Source organism: Anser anser (genome assembly GCF_964211835.1).
Source record: "Anser anser genome assembly, chromosome: Z".
In the NCBI taxonomy this organism is placed as follows: Eukaryota; Metazoa; Chordata; class Aves; order Anseriformes; family Anatidae; genus Anser; species Anser anser.
Genome location: NC_139723.1, coordinates 560,400 through 578,329, shown reverse-complemented (window position 1 = coordinate 578,329; position 17,930 = coordinate 560,400). Strand labels below are relative to the sequence as shown.

The following is a 17,930-nucleotide window of genomic DNA, read 5'->3' as shown; positions in this document are numbered from 1 at the left end:
CCCCCGCACCGCGCCTGCGCCGCGCCCCCCCCCCCCCGTGACCCGCCCCCCGCGCCCCGAAGGAAGAGGCGCGGAGACGGGGCCCGGTCCCGGTCATGTTTGGCGGCCCGCGCCGCCCTGCGGCTGCCGGCCCACGGCGTAGAACTCGGCGTTGGGGCGCAGGCCGAGGTAGTGCGCGATGCGGTTGGACATGGCGAAGAAGGCCGAGATCATGCCGATGTCCCAGGCGTCCTCGCGGTCGAAACCGTGCGCCGCCAGCTTCTGGAAATGCTGGTCGGTGATGGTGTCGGCCCGGCAGACGGCGAGCGCGAACTCCAGCATGGCCAGCTCCCGGTCGCTCAAGTCGGCCAGCTCCCAGTTCACGGCGACCTGCGAGGGGGTGGGAAACGGCTCAGTCGGACGGGTGTGGCAAGAAGCGCAGCTGGGTGACCAACGCCGTGCTCCCCGGAGCAGCGCTGGCGGCGCGCGGGCTCTTGGTCAGGACCCGACCCAGACATCCCGCCCGCCAGGAGTCGGAAGACCGGTCTGTTTTACTTCACTTCTCATTTTCAGAACTGTGGCAGCTTTGCCGAGCAGGCTACCGAGGAGTTCTCAAAATGGCACCCGACACCATCAGGAGGCTGCCCCCCAACGGGAGCAGATGACTCCGCAAACCGGATTAAAACAGCAAGGAGGGCAGGCAGTGGGATGAATGCCCAGCAGGTCAGCTAGCCCCTCACACATCTCACAGGGAGGGTGGATGAGGATACACAGACACTCACGCCAAGGTCCTACTTCCAACTGGCTTACTGGTTGGGCTGCTCGCCAGTAAGCCTGCAAAGCCAGGTATCAAGTTAGCGACCCAGGCATCTCAAGATCACTCTCCTCAACGCTCTTGCTGGAACCATATAGACTTAAGCATCACAGTTGTCGGTGAGGAAGCACATACAGATGAGAAAACCGTCCTTATCCCCCAAAAGGACCATGCGAAGGAGGTGCAGCACATACTGTTCTAACTGCACTTACCTGGTCAGCCAGTGCTGGCTGCTTGGAATATATCCGATGAAGCGCTCCATGTGCAACCACACAGTAGGGACATCTATTCGCAGCACTTGTAGCCACAATTATGAGCTCTTTGTCTGCCTTGCTGAGTTGCCCTAAGGGGAAAGCAAAAGATTTGGGATGCTTTATTATCAAAAATATCCACCACAGTACCATTGAGGCAACAGGGAGGAGAGGGCTCTGGGTGCAGGCTGCATGCAGCACAGCCCTGCAGACAGACCTCCAGGGAGCATGCAGGGACGTGCCGCAACCAGTCCCTGATGGCCATCCAGGCCACCCGCTAACCCCGACTGCTGCTCATGAGGCACCTAATTAGGATGAGGGACACAGCAGGGTAACAATGATTCTACATGATACGAGAATTCAGAGGAGAACAATTACTTGTTTGTCAGGCAGAAACCTGTTACTTTTCTGTACCTGTCTCCGCAGCAAGTGGCAAGGGGGTAACCTGTTCTTTCCCTGACACATACTTGATTGCTTCTTTTACAGAAAAGGGCAACATTCTAGAATTTGCTAGGTAGGCTTAAACAAGTAAACAACTGTTGAAGTTAGAGAGAAGAAAGCAGACAGGAGCAATGAGATACCCTAGGACTGCGGCTTTGAGAACTTCTAGGGACCACAACTTCTTCAGTGTCTAGCCCTGTGACTTCTCCAAAGAAGCTCTGAAGAAGATGGCTGTACTTTGTTATACTCAGAATCAACACTAATCGTTTTGACAAACAGCTTCACAACATGACTGTGCACAGGACTGGAGTAACTTACCTGGCTATCAGCACTCATATTCTTTGCCTTTTTATCACGTAATTAGAATCAGGGTATTTTGAAACCACACTTCACAGCGAAGGCCAAGGTCCCCCTTCCTGCCCACAAAAGCTATGCTTTACTGGACCTTGCAAATATTTCCGTAAAACAAGTGTCTTTTAAGAAAGTGTGTGAAAGATGCTAATAAAACCTCTTGGATGAAGAGGAATCAGAAGAGGACTTCTTTCTCTGAAACGGGTTAGTGCCAGAAGGTGGCAACTCTGTGATACTTCTGGATAGATGCTGAAAAGATGCAAGATAGTACTGAGTACTATCCTGATACTATAGTACATGAGTACTGTATGAGTACTACTCATATAGTACTATGAGTACTGTAGTACATCCTGAGTCAAACAGGGTGGAAGTGTGGGAATGAGAAGGGAAAAAACAAGGCTCTCATACAGTTGGCAGCATGGCTTCACTCCAGCAGCACCACCAGAGCAGAAAGCTTCACGCATAGACTGCATGTATGACAGTGGGTGAGCCATAAGGTTGCACTCCTTGCTGTCCGCAAAGACCCTGCCTGCAAACCCTCATCTCCTCTAAGCAAGAGTCTACTCATGACAGCTTATTTCACACAATCCTGATCTTCCTCACGTACCTGTACAACAAAAACAATGAGTACACACACCTCAGTGGCCCACAGCACAGGAAAGAGGAGGGGGGAAGAAGCAGTCCTCAACCTCTGTTTTCTCGAGGGTTAGAAAGCTGCGCAACATTCCCTACAGGAAGCCCAGCTTCAGCTGCACTGCTGCAACCAGCCCTCCGTCACCTTCCACTCCAAGGACACCCAGAGGCCACCTGCTGCACAAATCTCCCAGACTGTATGGAAGCAGCACTGGCTTCTTCCTGCTTCTGCAGGATATGGTCAACAGCATGGGTTTGGAAATCCACAGCAGTGTGTCAGGGCCCACAGAGTACATCCTCTCTCACACAAATTTTGTGTATGGCTGATGGCCAGTTCATTGGTAAGAACTGTTGTGAATAAAGAGCTGCAGGAAGCCTCAGCAAGGACCCTGGAACATCTCCCTTTCCTTGGGAGCTGTTTCTATGCTGGGCCCTTAGCTATAGCTCCCATCTGACCTATGTGGCAGCTGCATTGTCTGGACATGTAACCCTGCTGATCTGGAACTTGACACAGACACAGACCAGCTTTCTGCCTCGATCTTGGATCCGCCTCATCACTGTGGCCATGTCTGGGGAATCTGGACTCTTGGCAGGCTCTGGTCACCACTGGCAGACCTACTCTGTTCACCTTGCTCAGATACTGTGACACTGTAGCATTGTCCATGAATCCAGTGCCTCTGCCTGTGCTCTACTCGTGCTCTACTCCTGACTCCTATTCCCATAGGCAGCAACCTGTCCTTTTCTGTTGTGACACAGAGCATAGTGTAGCGAAGTACCCCAGCCTGGCTTCAGGGCTGCTTTTTAACCACAGGATTAAGTACGAAGATTTACACGACATGAGAAAGTCAGAAGTACCTACAGAATTCTTAACTCTGACAGTTGTTATTATGAGGTGAGACAAGGCTGGTGAGGGAATAAAACTGACAATGTCAGAAATGCTGCTTCTAGAACTTTTTACATCTATAAAGGGAAGGGCACTTTTGAGGTGGTTGTATGGTTTACCTGTCTCCTTGTTCATAATGGCGTTGTAATAAGCAAAAAAAGCTCTGAATTCATCAGGTCGGTGCGACAATGCTTTGAAGACATTGGGCAGAAATCCAGTCTGTTCAAGGAAAAAGATAAACAAGTCAAGAACTGTAACTTAACAGAGAACAGCAGGCCACATTAGGCTTAGAGAACAATTAAATAGCACAGCAGTACTGAGCAATCTCCACAGACCCAATCTCTATGTGCTTTGAACCCATTTATACATGACTAAAAATGTAATGATGTTGTCCTTAACTAAGTGTTGCTGCGGTTTCTTAGCAGGACTGATTACCTTGGTCACTGTAGACACACCGGTATTGCCTTAGGGCAATATGACAAACTCCTTTTCAAAGAGAAACATTATCACCTGTTTCATCTCCCTGCGCAGAAGCTGTAATGCCCCTTTTACTATACTACAGCTCCTGGAGCTCTCCTCATTCCTTCAAGTTTACCAGACACAAGACAGAGCCAGCCCAGCCCAAATGGCACACTGTTGGAGGTACAGGCACACTGAGTGCGATATGCTGGCACAATGATGTTCTGTTTCTTTCTCTGTTCTCTCCCGGGTAATTGGCAACGCACAGCACATCTCTTTGATGGCACACCATTCACAGAGAATCACTTGCTACCTCTTACAGGCAGGAGAAGCCCTTACAGCGCTCACCTGTTCCAGCAGTCAGCATTTATCAGTGTGGGATTTCAATTGCCCCTCAGTGTCTGGCTGCCAGACACGGTGAGATCCCACTGCAGTTTTACACGATCATTTCTTTGTTGTGATTGCAGTAATTGTCTGCAGACTACCAGCGTATGGGCTGCTGTTCTTCAGGGTGTTTATGTGGAACAGCTTATAGAGTAGTTCAGGTGTGACTGACTCTTCAAACAATCTCCCTCCAAACAACTGCCTAAGTATTCCTCCCTTCTCACACATCTGTTAATTGATAGTTGACAAAGGGGAGGCTCATCCCCCTTAAGCCAATACTGAATAGTTTGATTAGCAGCCTCTTGCCACAGAGAGTGGCAGCACTTCTTGAAAAGCAAGTTTTCTGTGTTGCCTTGATACTATACACAGGTCTTTTCTGAACCTTCCATGCATTGTCACAGAAGAGTTTTTGTCACAGCATCTGAAATCTGTGCTGACTCTTCCTCAGTATATCAAATTTGTTATTTGACTCATTCTGTTAATAGACAAACTTCCCTGAGGTCACTGTAACAAAGCAAAGATTCAGCAGACTCACGGGACAGGAAGGGATGGACCAGCTTTCCTGTGAGAGGAAGGTCTTGGAGAAGAGAAGTCTCAGAAGAGCTGTGGCTTTGTGGAATGTGGAATGTTTCACCACCAATGAAGCATGTGCAACATTCGCTCTCCACAGCAGTAGGGAAGGAAACTCTCGTCCTCCATACACACAGTTGTGTGTTAGGCTTACTGTTCTGTTGTGCCACTGTGCTAAATGTGGTTCCCCATGTAGCTTTGGGTAAAGTCCAAGCACAACAGCAGAAGTACCCTCTTAGCCTTTTAATGTTATCATCAAAACAGCTGCCCCTGCTTTTTTTTTCTCCAATTCAAATAAACAATATATATATATATTTGTAACAGTGTTTCAATTGAATGCAGATGCTCTCCCCAGAAAACCTAATATGCCAACATTCCTGCTTCCGCCCTACACAACACAGTCTGACGCACTAGCCTCGGGGAACCAGGAAGACATACAGTGTTTACACTGCAGAATTACCAGTAAAATCCCCATCCTAGAGATCGGAAAGAGCTTTGGAAGAAGTGCTGCTCACCTCAGTCTTGTATCAGGATTGTGTTACATCTACGTGTACGAGAACTGGTCTCTTATAATGTATTACCTACTCAAAGTTTGGACGCTTTCCACTGACATAATTTTACAGCCAAACATTTTACCTTCATTTCTACCTCCTCCATGAGTTCCACAATATCATATGGCATGTCCTTCTTATTTGGCACTGGGTATCGTCCAATAGGTCTTGCCGAGCTATCTTCCGTGGTGCTGTATGCATGGCACAGGGCTGCCGTGCGGGGCCTTCTCTGGAGTACCCCGGAGGCTAGGAAGGGCAGACGCTGGTGAAAAAGGAGAGAGGAAAATTTATTATTTGGAAGGACATTTATCGTTTTGGGAGCCTGGGAAGGGAGGGTTTTCCTGAGCTATGACAGGACTGATGGGCACCTCTGTCTCTGTAAGTCACTCTGTGCTGTTAGCAGGGCAGCTGGCACACTGGAAAAGAAAACCCAAGTCTCACTCTTGGCTTCAGCACTACACTGCTGTGTGGACATCAGATGAGCACGACACCCCCTCACCTCCTTCCTACACATTCTTCTCAGATGGCAGGCTAGCGCTGCTGTTCTGCATAGTCCTTGCTATTCGTGGATCATCCCATCTGCTCCAGTGCCGAACCTGAGGCTTCTCACAAGCTAAAAAGTTTTCTCCACTGCTCTTCACACAACACAACATCATGTAAACATCTAGCATTAGACCTAACAGATCTTCAGTAGCAGGCAGCACTACGAGTAAATTGAAGACTTTGTTTTTTCTTTTCTGATCCACCTTTTTTACCCCAGGCAAAGCAGCCTCACCTCCTGCAGGCCAGTAAGTGGCACCAGATTCAGGCTTTTTAGTGGCCTGTAGTAAACAGCATCGTCACACCAAAACCATTGGAAAGAGTTTGGTACTGATAGGACCGTGTGTCACACTCTGAAATACTGCACTGATGCAGTAAGGAGTTGTGATCTTGCAGTGTCTGGTAGAGAAGCTATAGGCATTTCTAGGCTATGGGTCTAGGTAGCTCTTCAGCTGTGTCTCAAAGCGCTTTACCAAAGCAGCTGCAATTTACAGCTGAGGAGAGTGGCACTGATGAGGGGTGACTCCCGCTGGGTGAGCCTTAGGTCGGCGGTGCAGGTGTGGGAACAGCACCAAGGTGTCTTGACTCCCTGTACAGAGTGTCCTGTGAGCAGTCTCCACAGCTCTTCATCACTCACCACAGCGATATCCAAACTCCCAAGGAACACTGTGTAATTACCAGTCATTCCAACAGTGTTCCCCACAAATCTGGGGTGAAAATTAAACCTGTTAGATCATGCATACTCCAAGTGTTCCTGTTTGGCATGGGTATAGCTGAGTTCCAAACCGAATTGTCAAAGCACTACTACAGCACGAATGAGTCACACTGATAACCAGGGTCATGTCTGCCTGCTGCTGTGAAGGATGACTCCAAGGCAGCTGCACCAGAAAGCATCTATGCAGCATGTATGGAGATGAGCAGAACGCTGCAGCAAGTATTAACAGGAAAACCATCTCAGAAGGAGACTTCAGAGGCTAAACAGAAATATAAAATTGGAGTACAACAAGCAACTTCAGGGCCACTGAAAGCAAGGTCTCCTAGTACGTAAAGATCAGCCACGCACGCTGTTTGCAATCAAAGCCAGTCAGTATGCATCGCTACGAAGGCCTGACTGGTTTTCTCTCTAACAGGGGAAGGGAAAAGTGCCCAGCTACGAGGAAGCAGCGCGTGTGAAACGGCAGAGCCTGAGGAAGGGCTGGCAGGCAGGTGACTGACACGTTTACCCTCTGTTTGCAACGACCTGCCACCCCGCGAACGGAAAGGAAAAGCTATCAAAGGGAAAAACAGCCGCGTGGCCGAGGGGAACGAGGCACCACCGGCCAGCGGGCGGCCTTCTCCTCCGGGCGCTCCCGGCCAGGGCCCGCACGCCTGCCTCCCGCGCCCTCGGGCCCGGCCGCGCCGGCACTGCGCCCCTCGGCGGCTCCGGGGCCGCGGCGGACGGCTTCCCCGGCGCGATGGGACCGGGACCGGGACCGGGACCGACCCGCTCCCCTCGCCCCGGCGCAGCGGGAGCCGGGGCCGAACGCCCCGATGGGCCCAGGCCGCGGGCGTCGCCCCGGCGCCGGCACCCGACCGCCGGCCCGGCCGGTGCCGCTCCGGGCCGCTCCGTGCCGAGCCGTGCCGGGCCCGGTCCCCTACTCACGGGCAGGCAGCCGCGGCGCAGCGCCAGGCCGCGCAGCAGGGAGCCGCTCATGGCGCGTCCTGCCCCTCTCCGGCCGCTGCTGCGAGGCGGCGGGGCCGGCCCGGGGAGGCGGGGCGGGCCCGGGCTGCCGCTGCCCCGCGGCCTGGCGTCAGATCCCGCGTCCGGGGGCCCGCGGCGGCCGCAGCAGGGGGCTGGCGTTGAGCAAGTTTGCTTTAAAGTCCCCTCCTAGGCGCGCAGCAGCAGCGCTTGCGACCTGTGCCATCTGTCAGGTGAAGCCAGGCAGGAGCAGGCAAAGGCCGCGCTCTGGGTCCCAGCTCTGCTTGGTGTTGCTTGTGAGGGGCAGAGCTGCTCTCCGCTGAGTTTGCCACAGCCATCCTGGCCTGCCGAGGGCTGCAGCTTCAACACGAACTGAACTCACTGTCTGAAAAGCAGTGGGTAAAAAAAATAATTAAAAATCAACGCGTGCCCATAGGGGTAGGTGTTCAAGAGAAGGAAACTCTGACACAGTGTTGTGCATCTCTGTGCATGACCCCATCTGCTCGAATCAAAGGGGCAACCGTCCCCAAAAGTGCTTTTCAGGTGCTTTAGAAACCTCTCCGCGTGCAGGAACGCAATCCAGGTGATCGCAGACCCTCGACTGGTCACTGTGAAGCACAGGGCGCCTGTGCACGGCAGGCAGTTGTTCTGGAAGGCAGCGCAGACAGGCTGCTTTGCGGGGTGCCCGTGCCCAGGGCAGGTGCCGGTAGGCAGGCAGGTGCCCCGCTGAGAGACCGGGCCGCCGCCCCACCCGCCCACGGTGACGGGCTCCGAGGTGAAGCCAGAGTCAGTCAGAGGGCCCGGGACCCCAGCCAGGCCGGGGGGGTTCGGGCAAGGCGCGGAGCCCCTGCGTGAAAGCAGCTCCCGAGGCACCGGGCAGGCCGCGGCCGAGCCTTCCTGCGGCTGTCCCTGCGCAGCAACGCCTCCCTGCCGGCCCCCGGCCCGCAGCGCGGAACGAGAAGCGGCCACGGCTCGGCGCCGGGCCCCGAGGTACCGCCCGCCCGCTGGCCGCTGCCCTCCGCTCCGCCCTGGGCCCGCCCCCCTCCGCCCACCGCGGGCAGCCCCGGAGCGGAGCGCAGCGGAACGCGGCGCCGATGGAGGGCGGCAGCGCGGCGGGGGAGGCGGCGGCGCTCCGCGAGGCCCTCCGCCTGCTGCGGATCGAGCCGTCGGCCGCGGGCCCGAGCGCGGCGCGGGCGGGCGGAGCGGAGCCGTGCTCGGTGGGTGCCGGGGCCGGGGCCGGGGCCGGGTCGGCGCCGGGTCGGTCGCGGGCCCTGAGCCGTGTCGCCGCCCTCCCGCCCCGCAGAGGAATGTCCTGCGGAAGCGGAGGCGCTGGGAGCGGGTGCTGGCGGCGCGGAGGAGGCGGCGGCGGCAGGAGAGGGAGCGGAGCCGGGCGCGGCGGGCCGGGGGCCGAGGTGAGGCGCGGAGCGGGGCCGGGCGCGGCTGGGGGTCGCTGCCCGCCCGGGGCGCAGGCGGGACGCGGGCGCGGCGAAGCCCCGCGACCTCTCTCGGCTCTGTCCCGCAGGGGCTGCCCGCCGGCACAGCAAGGCCCTGGCGGAGGAGCGGCTTCTGGAGGCCCGGGCGTCGGGGCCCCGGCTCTGCGTGGACCTCGGCATGGCCGACAGCATGACGCTGAAGGTACGGGGCCGCTGCCCGCTGCTGCCAGCCCGGCCTCTCCCCCGGGCCCTGAACCTCCTCAGCGCGCCGGGGACTCGTTCTGCTGCGGCCTCAACGCGGCCCGGCAGCCGCTGCCGCCACCCCTCAGTCCTGCGCTGCGTCTGCGGGAAGGATCCTGGCAGGAAGCGCTTCCAGGGGGGGCGCGGAGGGCGGCGGCAGCGGGCGAGGAGGCAGCTGGGCAGGTCGCCGGTCTGTCCTGGCCCTGCTCGGAAGCCCTGAGGAGCCCACCAGCTCAGCTGGAGCTGGGGCTGATGAGGGTGCACACACCGAGGGGGATGTGGCAGCTCTCCTGAGCTGAATTTCTTGGGGGACGCAGGACCCTCCTGGTTTTGGCCATTTCTCCACCTCAGGGCCTGCCTCTGGCTGTTGCTCCCCAGCACAGGCTGCCTGGGCACTTGGCAGTCGGGTTTTCAGCGAGACCTGAAGGCAACAGAGCTGCGCTCCCTGCACCTTCCCTCAGCAGCCAGCCAGTGTCATGCATGGCAGACAGAGCCATGGTGCTCCTGGCCCTGAGGTTTGCAGGTCGCTTGTTAATATGATGCTTGTTATCTCTTGGAAGGAAACAAGCCGCCTTGCCTCTCAGATCAGGAGACTCTACGGGGCCAACAGACAGGCCGAGAAGCCATTTTGGCTCTATCTGACGGAGTTTGTCGTGGGCTCGTTGATCTATGAGGAATGCTTTCGTATGAATGACGGCTTCTCCAATTACTTGGTAAGGGTTTCTGTCTACAGTGCTTTTGAGGCCTAGAAGGAAAGCCTGTCCCATTCCAGTGGCTTGTTTTCCTGTCTAATGGCACCCTACAGCCATGCTGCTAGCCCTCCATGTTGACCCAAGACAGGCTGAGATGTGCTCAGATGAGAGCTGTGAGTGGTGTCGGCATGCAGGTCCGTGGTAGGCTGACCCGGCCTTCTGTACCAAGCTCAGTGGGACTTACGGATGGGACCCACACATGCAGGTTACAGTAGTGACATTGAGCTATGTGTTCTGTAGCATGCCTGGGGCCATGTGTTGTAATAGTCAGGGGAGAAAAACACATGAAATGGAGATTCCTGAATCTTTCAAGAATTAAAATCTCATTTGAAATTAGGAAATTGTTTATCTCTCTATCTCAAACCATGTCTAGAGATTTTGATGAGAATTTAATGGATCTTGAGGTACTCAATCAGTGCCCACGTAGAATTTTTTTTCAGTTAAAAAAAGAAAAACAAAACAAAAAACTTATTTGTAGGGCTCTTAACACCAAAAAGCAGTGGTATCAGTTTCAGTATGCTTCTTTCTGTCTGGGAGTGGGTGGCAGCTGAACTTAGGACTAATGGGCTTCTCTCACTGTGTTGCATTTTTCAGATGGATACTACTCAAGAAAGTTACCTGGACCTGTTTCCTTTAGATGCAATTGTTTATCTCACTCCTGACTCTGAGAATGGTAAATATTTTACTTGCTTTAGGCACAGGGAACCAAGGCATAGGATTGATTTTTTTTTTTTTTAAGCTTTTATTTTAGGAATATTTCATGCATCGTATGATTCAATTCCAAGCATTCATTGTCTCAAGCTGCATGAGATATACAGTGTCCTTAGATCAGATGCTCAGTCTACTGCAATTTCAATCTGTTTGGCACGGGATGAGGTTCTGAAGCAGTGCTGCTTGTGATTTGCAGCAAACCTAACCTAAAACTCTGTGTAGACACCTGCAGTTTGTTATGCTACCAAGTAGAAAAGTAGAGATGCTGTGGCAGTTTTGGATGCAGTATAAACAGCATCTTTCTTTGAAATAACACAGTGGCTACAATATCCCCTTTATTGTTTAATTTGGTGCTGAGTTCATTTTCTCTTCTCCCTGTTTCTACCTGGCCCCATGTTCATGGGGACACAGATCCCTTTCCTGTTCCATGAAAGAAAGCAGTTCTGATAAAGAATCTGGTTAGGGTGTGTGTGTGTATTTGTTTGGTAGGTGACCCTGACAGTGGGAAGCTAACTGCAGAGCAGATTAGGATCACACTCACCACATCAGCCATGCGCCAGAATAGAAGTTACGACAAGGAGCAAAGCATTGCTTATAGAGCTACATCTCTGGCAGTCTGTGCTTTCAGTCTACGTGTGCTCTCCCCTTTTCACGCTGCCTGCAGGTTCAGGCAGACACTTCTGTCTTAGAAGCCTTGGCTTCCTGCACAGTCTGAGGGTGAAAGGTGACTGGCCACAGCTTTCTCATGTAAGTTGGGCCTTGCCTGGAGAATGGTGTAGCGCATGACTTTACTGTTTTAGGTGATGAGCGTGTACTTATCTTGTTTCTAGTCCTTGAAGATATTGATCCAAAAAAAGTGTACATCCTTGGAGGCCTGGTGGATGAAAGTATTCACAAGGTGGGTAGTAGCCTGTTGGAACCTGAAAGTCTGGTCTGCCCCACGTTCTACTGAGCAGACATCCAAGTGGCAGCACCCTGTGCTGCTGCTGCTGCCCTAATTTGAGACATCACTATTGTGCCACCATCCGTTTTTCTCACAGAACTTCAAGGTTCTGCCTGGATCCAGCACCAGGGCAGAGACCAGAACAGTCTGAGTGAAACAAACTCCAGTACAGTTTCCAGCTTCACAGCTGCTTGTACTCAAGATGATGTGCATGCTATATATGTTTGTGCACGTTGGGTACCTTGTTCTTGTTTCCCTTACAGAAGCTGACCCTGCGAAGGGCACAAGAGCAGTCCTTGCAGACAGCCCGCCTCCCAATTCGTGAGTACATGGTAAAAGCTGTAAACACCAAGAACTACCACTCAGAGACACTGGCAATTAATCAAGGTGAGGGGCTGGGCCATGTCCTGGCATGTGCCTGGGTGGGTAAAGTTAACAGGCTCTGAAAGAGCATTCAAAATGGAGGCATAGTACTGAGTGGTGGGGGAAACTGGTAGCAGACTTTTCTTTTGCTAGGCCTTGTCCCTAGTGTTTCAGCTTTAAAGGTCTCACACTCTTCTGTATCAGCCCATTCTCAGGGAGCAGGACTGAATAACTAGCTTTGCACAATTCAGTGTGAGGAGGCTGCCCTTGCTAGAACGCACTCAAGGTCCTAGGCAAGGGAGGACAGGCCTGTGTCAGCCTGAATCAAGGCAAGTTGCTTTGGCTGACAAAGCCTGTGCTTTTCCTAGTCAGAGCTTCCCTGTCATCATCAAAATAGGTATGTCACTTGCTCTCAGATAAGCTACCTTACACATTTGCTTGTAAGATTTGAAGTGAAAAGGAGCACAAGCCCTATGCTAACCTCCTCTAGCATCATCTGTTCTCAGTTCCTGATGTTTTGCAGCCAGTGGAATATGTAGCGTGGCTTGCCATGGATAACAGTGTCAGAGCATGGTACATCCCTCTGTTCCTAACAGTCTTTGATGTCTTGTCAACTTACTACAAGACCCGAAGTTGGCCAGATGCCTTGAAAGCTGGAGTTTCTTCTGGAAAAGGCTACGTGCTTCCAGATGCAGAGAAGTAAGTGGAGATACCTCAGCATGACAATGCACGAGAAAACTCTTTTATTTTCTGATGTTAAGGAGTTCTGCAGGGAAGAGCAGCAAACTTCAGATTTCAAGCAGAGGCACCAGCGTGAACGTGTGTAGAAAAAACAGCTCTGCTTAAATTTATTTGCATACAGACCTTGTCAAGAGTGACACATTCTGCCTCAGCAGTACAATGCTGGAAATGACTTTTCATCCTGAAATGAAAAACAAAAGCCAGTTGAGCCTTGGCACCAACGAAGAACTGACAGGAATTCAGTTTAACAAGCATCTGCAAACAAAAATGGAGAATCTGTGACTCTTAAGCCTGCAACTGTTCTAAGACAGGGAGGAGAGCTTAACAGTATTTCTTTCACCTTGATTAAATAGGAAGAGTTGCAGAGCACATTGTTGAGTAAAAGTCCTTCCTCCCAAGGAAAAGAACAGTGCTGTTCTAATTGGGGAACCCAGGATGGGAAGAGATTCTGCAATGAACAAAGTTCATAGGTACACCATGTGCTATTTTCTTCATACCTCTTGAAGACTTGGTGTGTTGCTGAAGCCTGTAGGTAATTCTGTTCATGCTGCTCACAACCTAAAATAAAATGTTTAAAGTTCCATTGCATCCTTACAGTTACTGCTGCGTTATCATTATCCGTCGTCCTGCACTAATGTGTGAAGTTCACTAACTCTGATGTTCCTCTTGAAAAGGTATCTGGGATTTGACTATGCACAGAGCAGAACCATGACGCATTTTATGTCCTGAGCAGAGAGCATTTTTGATGCACACAAGATAAAGTTACCAAAGTCATTGTTGCTTTAAAAACAAACAAGAACACCTACTGTCAATGACTGAAGCTGTTGATAGGCAGTAGTTGTTGATCCCCATATAGGCTGAATTTGTCTTTGCAGGTGCCTGTTGCTTTGTTGTATCCCATGGGCTCTTCCTGTTTGTAGTCACATTGCCCTACTCATCAGTTGTTAGTGCATAGTTAGGTGTCACTGCACCCTGCTAAAACAGCAAGTCTGCACTTTGGCTTAAGTATAAGAGATTTTAACTTGCTAATTCATCCCCTGAGATTGTTAGGCAGCAGCACACACACTAACTAAAACGACCTGCCAGTGATAATCACAAAATCCTGCTTCAGTGAATATTCAGCTATCCTCCCCAGTGGCTGAAGGCACTTTAGCCTCTGCAGCTAGGAAAGCAGATGGCCCTCGGGTAGCTTGCCGCCTGTAGGTGCACAGTAAGAGGCAGCACCTACAGTGGAGTCAATGTAGGGCTGCTAAAGGCTGCCAGATTCTTATGGGTGCTTTTCAGCATCTCCCTGGCTTGCAAGGTCCCTTAGGACTGCTAGAACATCCGTGTAGCACCCACCAGCCAGCACCCTCAGCTGCCTCCATCTCCTACACCAGGGTTCAGCTGCAAGGACTTGTCCTTTACTCCAGAATCATGGGACAGTCCTGACCACCCACTGCCTGGGCACATGAGATGGGGTGACCTTGCATGGAACAAGGCAGCTGAGGGTCTGCCGGCTCCCCTTTGCTGCCTTAGGCAGACCCCTCCATTCTGAGCACACTCATCTGCAGGGACTGTTGAAAGCACCACCCCTGCAAGCAAATTCCTAAGTCAGAAAATAGCGCTCAGAGACCTTTTCCTGCCTTCTTTATCACTGGAGAGCTGAGGATGTGCCTCCAGCAGTGGAAGGCACACTGTTTGACTAGACAACTTAGAAAACATTTACATGCTAACAGCTCATATGTAGCTAGGGATACCTAGCACATAATGCAAGACGAGCTATTGACAAGAAAGTTGGGAAAAGGGGCTTGCCTTCTCCAAGGGAGGCTGACATCATGGTTCATCTCCATGGCTGTCAAGTTGGTACTTCAGTCTTAGGACTTCCTTTTTCAGAAGACAGGGATTCTTAAATAGCTGTTATAGCACGGCGAGGGGGGCAAAGGGAAGAGGATGCTGATTAGGGACTTTCTTTAGCATCAGCAAATGGAAACAGAAGATATGGCTGACATGCAGAAACCATGTCAGAAGGAGAGGATATGGTGTATCCCCAGCCTGGGAAAACCTCTATCACCGTTGCAAAAGCAGTTAAACAGCATATATATTTTTTCCCCCCTGAAGTGTTTTCTATCACAAGCTCAGCCACAGAGGCTGGACCAAGCAGCCTGGGTTTCTTTGTCAGAGCAGGGTGGGCTTTGATCTCACTCAAGTTCAGAGCCTGCTTGGTCATCTCTCTGCCTGGCGTGTTTGTAAGGACTGAGGAAAGGCAGACAAAAGGCTCTCTCCACAGGTGACAGAAGGTGGCTAGGCCACCACCCTGAGACTGGCCATCTGCAAAGCGTTCAGGAGGTGAGGGGTGAACCCCAGGCTAGATATATAAGTTACTGAAGCGCTCTATGAGTTTGCATATTACACAGTGCTTGTGTACACAGAATTACACAAAGCTTGGCTAGAGCGGGGCATGCCCTTCCCCATGGCCACCCCTGAACTGGGCAGTTGCCGATGTGCATGGACATGCCCTCCCATGACTATTTGCTGAGCTGGGGGGTCTAAACATCCTAGGCAGGAGAGCCTGGTAATGCACGGAGGGAACACATCTGAGCTCTTCTCCACTCACTGCATCCATCTGCCACCAACTGGCCTGTCAAAACAACGGGGGTACCCTGAACTGCTGCAGAAGGCAAAACATGGCAGCAGTAAGGGCTGTGTGCTGGCGAGTGAGGAGCTTGGTGCCCAGGTCTGGGCAGCCTTGCCTGTGAAGCTGCTGGTGAACAGCCTGCACAAACTGGTGATAGGTGCCTACCACATCCACGAGCGCGGCCCTGAGCTCCTGCTGCCTCTGCCTGCACAGCCGGCAGTGTGTCACCTGGAAGCAGGCCACTGCCAGCTGAACAAGGTGCCCAAATGTCACCCTCAAAGCATCCTGCAGTTCTTCAAGTGGCCGCTCTATTTTCAGAAGCTCCTTGCAACTGGACAGCAGGTCCTGGGAGGCTAAGCCAAGGGCACCCTTGCTCTCAGCACCCTGCTCAGCACATCGGTCTTGCAGGTGGGTTGCTTGGCTCCCTGAGAGGTTTCCCACAACCTCCCGGAGCTCTGTAGTGTAGGCTAGGAAGCAGGAGAAGTCTGCGGGGCTCATCTGTGCTTGGTCATTCAGCTGGCTGAGGGCTTGGACGTGAGGGTCCCACACAGCCTTGTCCCTAGCAGTGGTCACAGGGTAACTGTCCACAGAGGACCCAGGAAGACTGCGGCTGGTGGATGGTGGGGTAGTGAGGGGCTGCAGAAACAAGCTGCACATAGGAATGGTGGTTTCCTGCTCTCCTTCTTCATCAGGCCTGTGGAAGCAGCTGACATAGGATAGCTGACAGCTGCACTTGTCCATTCCAAATTGTGGTGGTGATGTCTTCATCATGGAAAATCCCCAAAATCTGGTCATGATGGGTCCAGAAAGCGCCTGCTCATCCTTCTTATGGTTAAAGCAGAGGAAGGAGTAATTTGAAGTCCTGTGGTCTCCAGCTCTTTTTTCCAATGAGCCCAAGGGAATTGGGCCTGAGGAGATGGAAAGCCCTTGAGAAGGAGTCAGGGGAGAGTCTTTCTCCACTTCTGTAACCTGTTCTCTGGGAGAAGTCCGAACAGACCAAGTCTGTTCGTGAGCAACATTTTCTGTGTGTTTTCTGGACTCCCCTTCATCCAGCCCATGTCTGCTTTTCAACTCTTTCTCAAAGGGTAGTGTAGCTGAGGATGTCTGCATCTGCTTTCTGACAACATCAACCTCTAGGCACCTACTGGCCCTCTGAGAGTCCAAAAGCTCTAGTGGGGCATCTATCCTCTTCTGAGATGGGCTGGGTGAAGTTAGGTCTGATCTCGCACCAAATGAGAGCCAGGAGAGGCGAGTTATAACCCCTGAGGTGCTGCTGCAATCTGTTAACAGCTGGGTTGCATCTGGAAAGCCCATGTGATTTTTACTGTGCACTTTCTGTAAGGCTTCCTTGTTTATTTCTTGTCTGTTTTTTGCCTGTGATGAGGCATGGTCACTCTTGTAGACAGCACAGCTGTCAAGGTTAGCTTTTCCTTCTTCACAGGGAGCCAGGACAGGCTCCTCGCACGTAGCTTGCCTGCCAGCAGTAGGAAGCAGATCCTGGTCCTGTGCCACCCCATGGGGAATGGCCATGCTGGCACCACGGCATGGAGACGGCAGAGTACATTCATTAGCAGGGCAAGTCACCTCTTGGACCTGGAACAGAGGGACACTGCCAGCCTCATGCTTGGCTTCCATCTTCTCACCCTCCCCTCCCGGTGCTGCTTGGGCCAGCCAATCTCCGATGCTCACACAACTCTCATCACTTGGCCACCCGGTATTTACCTTCATTGTGGGACTTTCCTGGACAACTCTGCTTTGTTCCCTGGGAAGGTACATGGGCTCCTCCAGGAACAAGAAAGGTGGGTATACAGCACGTGCTGGACAAAGGTCATCCACAGGTATGGCAACATCTGCACTCTCCTCCCTGTGGTCACCCTGCAGGCGAACAGCTGAAATGGAAGAAACCACCAAATCAGTCACTGACTTTGTTTCCATGGTGTCAGGCTCCATTTCCATCATGTCAGAGGACGGGTTTGTGCTAGCAGTGTCTCTCTGGGCCTGGGTGGCAGCAGGAAGTCCCGATTCTGCATCCTCCTTGAAGTTCTCTGGGGAGGGTGGATCTAGGGGCTGAGCAAGCAGTGGTGGTGTGGGTGGCCAAGTGCAGTAGCTCTGCAGAGAGTCTGGTAAAGCCAGTGGGAAAGTGACCTGTGAGGTGTAATTGGTTTTCAGAAAAGATCTCCTCTTCCTCAGGCTCTTGGCATATGTCAGCTGCTTCTCCTTTCCATACTTCTCTCTTGCTGTCTGCCTTGTCGTTAGGTTTTCCCCCAGGCTGTAACACCTTGGTTTCTTCAGCATGCAGGAGTTGTCTGTACCTTCCCGGGACATCATCTTGTAGCCTGCTGGCAAAGAAAGAAGATGCAAGTCAGAAAATGGCCCCAGGCAGCAGGATACAGATACACCTACATAGTGGGCCAAAAAGCTTTTAACTCAAGTCCTGCAATTGCAGACATAAGGGTTTGGCAGCAGAGCCTGCTTCCTAAGTGCCAAAGGAAAGCCTCTCTTATTGTCACGCACCAACTTGGACTGAGCTACATCAAGAAAAATGTATATGGGCCTATGGCTACAAAAACTGAAGTAGAGGATTAGTTATGAAAGG

At 52.3% G+C, this 17,930-nt stretch overlaps 3 protein-coding genes and 1 long non-coding RNA gene across 19 annotated transcripts in view; 1 reads left to right on the top strand and 3 right to left on the bottom strand.

Moving 5' to 3' along the window:
* Positions 1-82: 82 nt before the first annotated feature.
* LOC310889688 (uncharacterized protein) lies at positions 83-8,329 on the bottom strand. The gene is made up of 5 exons (XM_083817552.1): positions 7,499-8,329; positions 5,402-5,578; positions 3,472-3,571; positions 1,006-1,136; positions 83-369 (listed from the first exon to the last, which is right to left on the bottom strand). The coding sequence occupies exons 1-5, from the start codon at positions 7,547-7,549 to the stop codon at positions 94-96; spliced, it is 735 nt and encodes a 244-aa protein (XP_083673678.1). The 5' UTR covers positions 7,550-8,329; the 3' UTR covers positions 83-93.
* Positions 5,702-7,492, bottom strand: LOC310889697. Its single transcript, XR_014576716.1, has 2 exons — positions 5,816-7,492; positions 5,702-5,732 (listed from the first exon to the last, which is right to left on the bottom strand). It is a non-coding gene; the product is annotated as an uncharacterized lncRNA (long non-coding RNA).
* A 240-nt stretch (positions 8,330-8,569) lies between the features above and the next one.
* TRMT10B (tRNA methyltransferase 10B) lies at positions 8,570-13,314 on the top strand. Of its 8 annotated transcripts, none has more exons than XM_083817539.1 (9): positions 8,570-8,751; positions 8,838-8,946; positions 9,057-9,169; positions 9,768-9,920; positions 10,554-10,632; positions 11,501-11,568; positions 11,877-11,934; positions 12,573-12,675; positions 12,839-13,314. In XM_083817539.1, the coding sequence occupies exons 1-9, from the start codon at positions 8,629-8,631 to the stop codon at positions 12,852-12,854; spliced, it is 822 nt and encodes a 273-aa protein (XP_083673665.1). In that variant the 5' UTR covers positions 8,570-8,628; the 3' UTR covers positions 12,855-13,314. The 8 variants fall into 8 exon arrangements, with proteins under 8 accessions (XP_083673665.1, XP_083673660.1, XP_083673667.1 ...); XM_083817534.1 differs by having other exon boundaries at positions 8,571-8,751; positions 11,877-12,000; positions 12,483-12,675; XM_083817535.1 differs by having other exon boundaries at positions 8,573-8,751; positions 11,877-12,000; positions 12,602-12,675.
* FRMPD1 (FERM and PDZ domain containing 1) overlaps positions 12,697-17,930 on the bottom strand; it is a 58,225-nt gene continuing 52,991 nt past the window's right edge. For 8 of the 9 annotated variants that reach the window (XM_083817476.1, XM_083817477.1, XM_083817478.1 and 5 more), the window contains one exon: positions 12,697-17,673. In XM_083817476.1, the coding sequence (XP_083673602.1) occupies positions 15,341-17,673 (2,333 nt within the window). In that variant the 3' untranslated portion in view covers positions 12,697-15,340. The remainder of the gene's footprint in view (positions 17,674-17,930) is intronic. The other variant, XM_083817480.1, reaches the window with a different exon arrangement.

Bases quoted from the DNA above. Each gene is read 5' to 3' on its own strand.
- LOC310889688 (XM_083817552.1), bottom strand. From the start codon at position 7,549: ATGAGCGGCTCCCTGCTGCGCGGCCTGGCGCTGCGCCGCGGCTGCCTG. The intron at 1,137-3,471 runs GTAAACCATACA...CTTTCCCCTTAG, and splicing joins CATTATGAACAAGGAGACAG to GGCAACTCAGCAAGGCAGAC. The intron at 370-1,005 runs GTAAGTGCAGTT...ACCCCCTCGCAG, and splicing joins AGCCAGCACTGGCTGACCAG to GTCGCCGTGAACTGGGAGCT.
- TRMT10B (XM_083817534.1), top strand. From the start codon at position 8,629: ATGGAGGGCGGCAGCGCGGCGGGGGAGGCGGCGGCGCTCCGCGAGGCC. The intron at 8,947-9,056 runs GTGAGGCGCGGA...TCTGTCCCGCAG, and splicing joins GCGGCGGGCCGGGGGCCGAG to GGGCTGCCCGCCGGCACAGC. The intron at 10,633-11,500 runs GTAAATATTTTA...TCTTGTTTCTAG, and splicing joins CACTCCTGACTCTGAGAATG to TCCTTGAAGATATTGATCCA.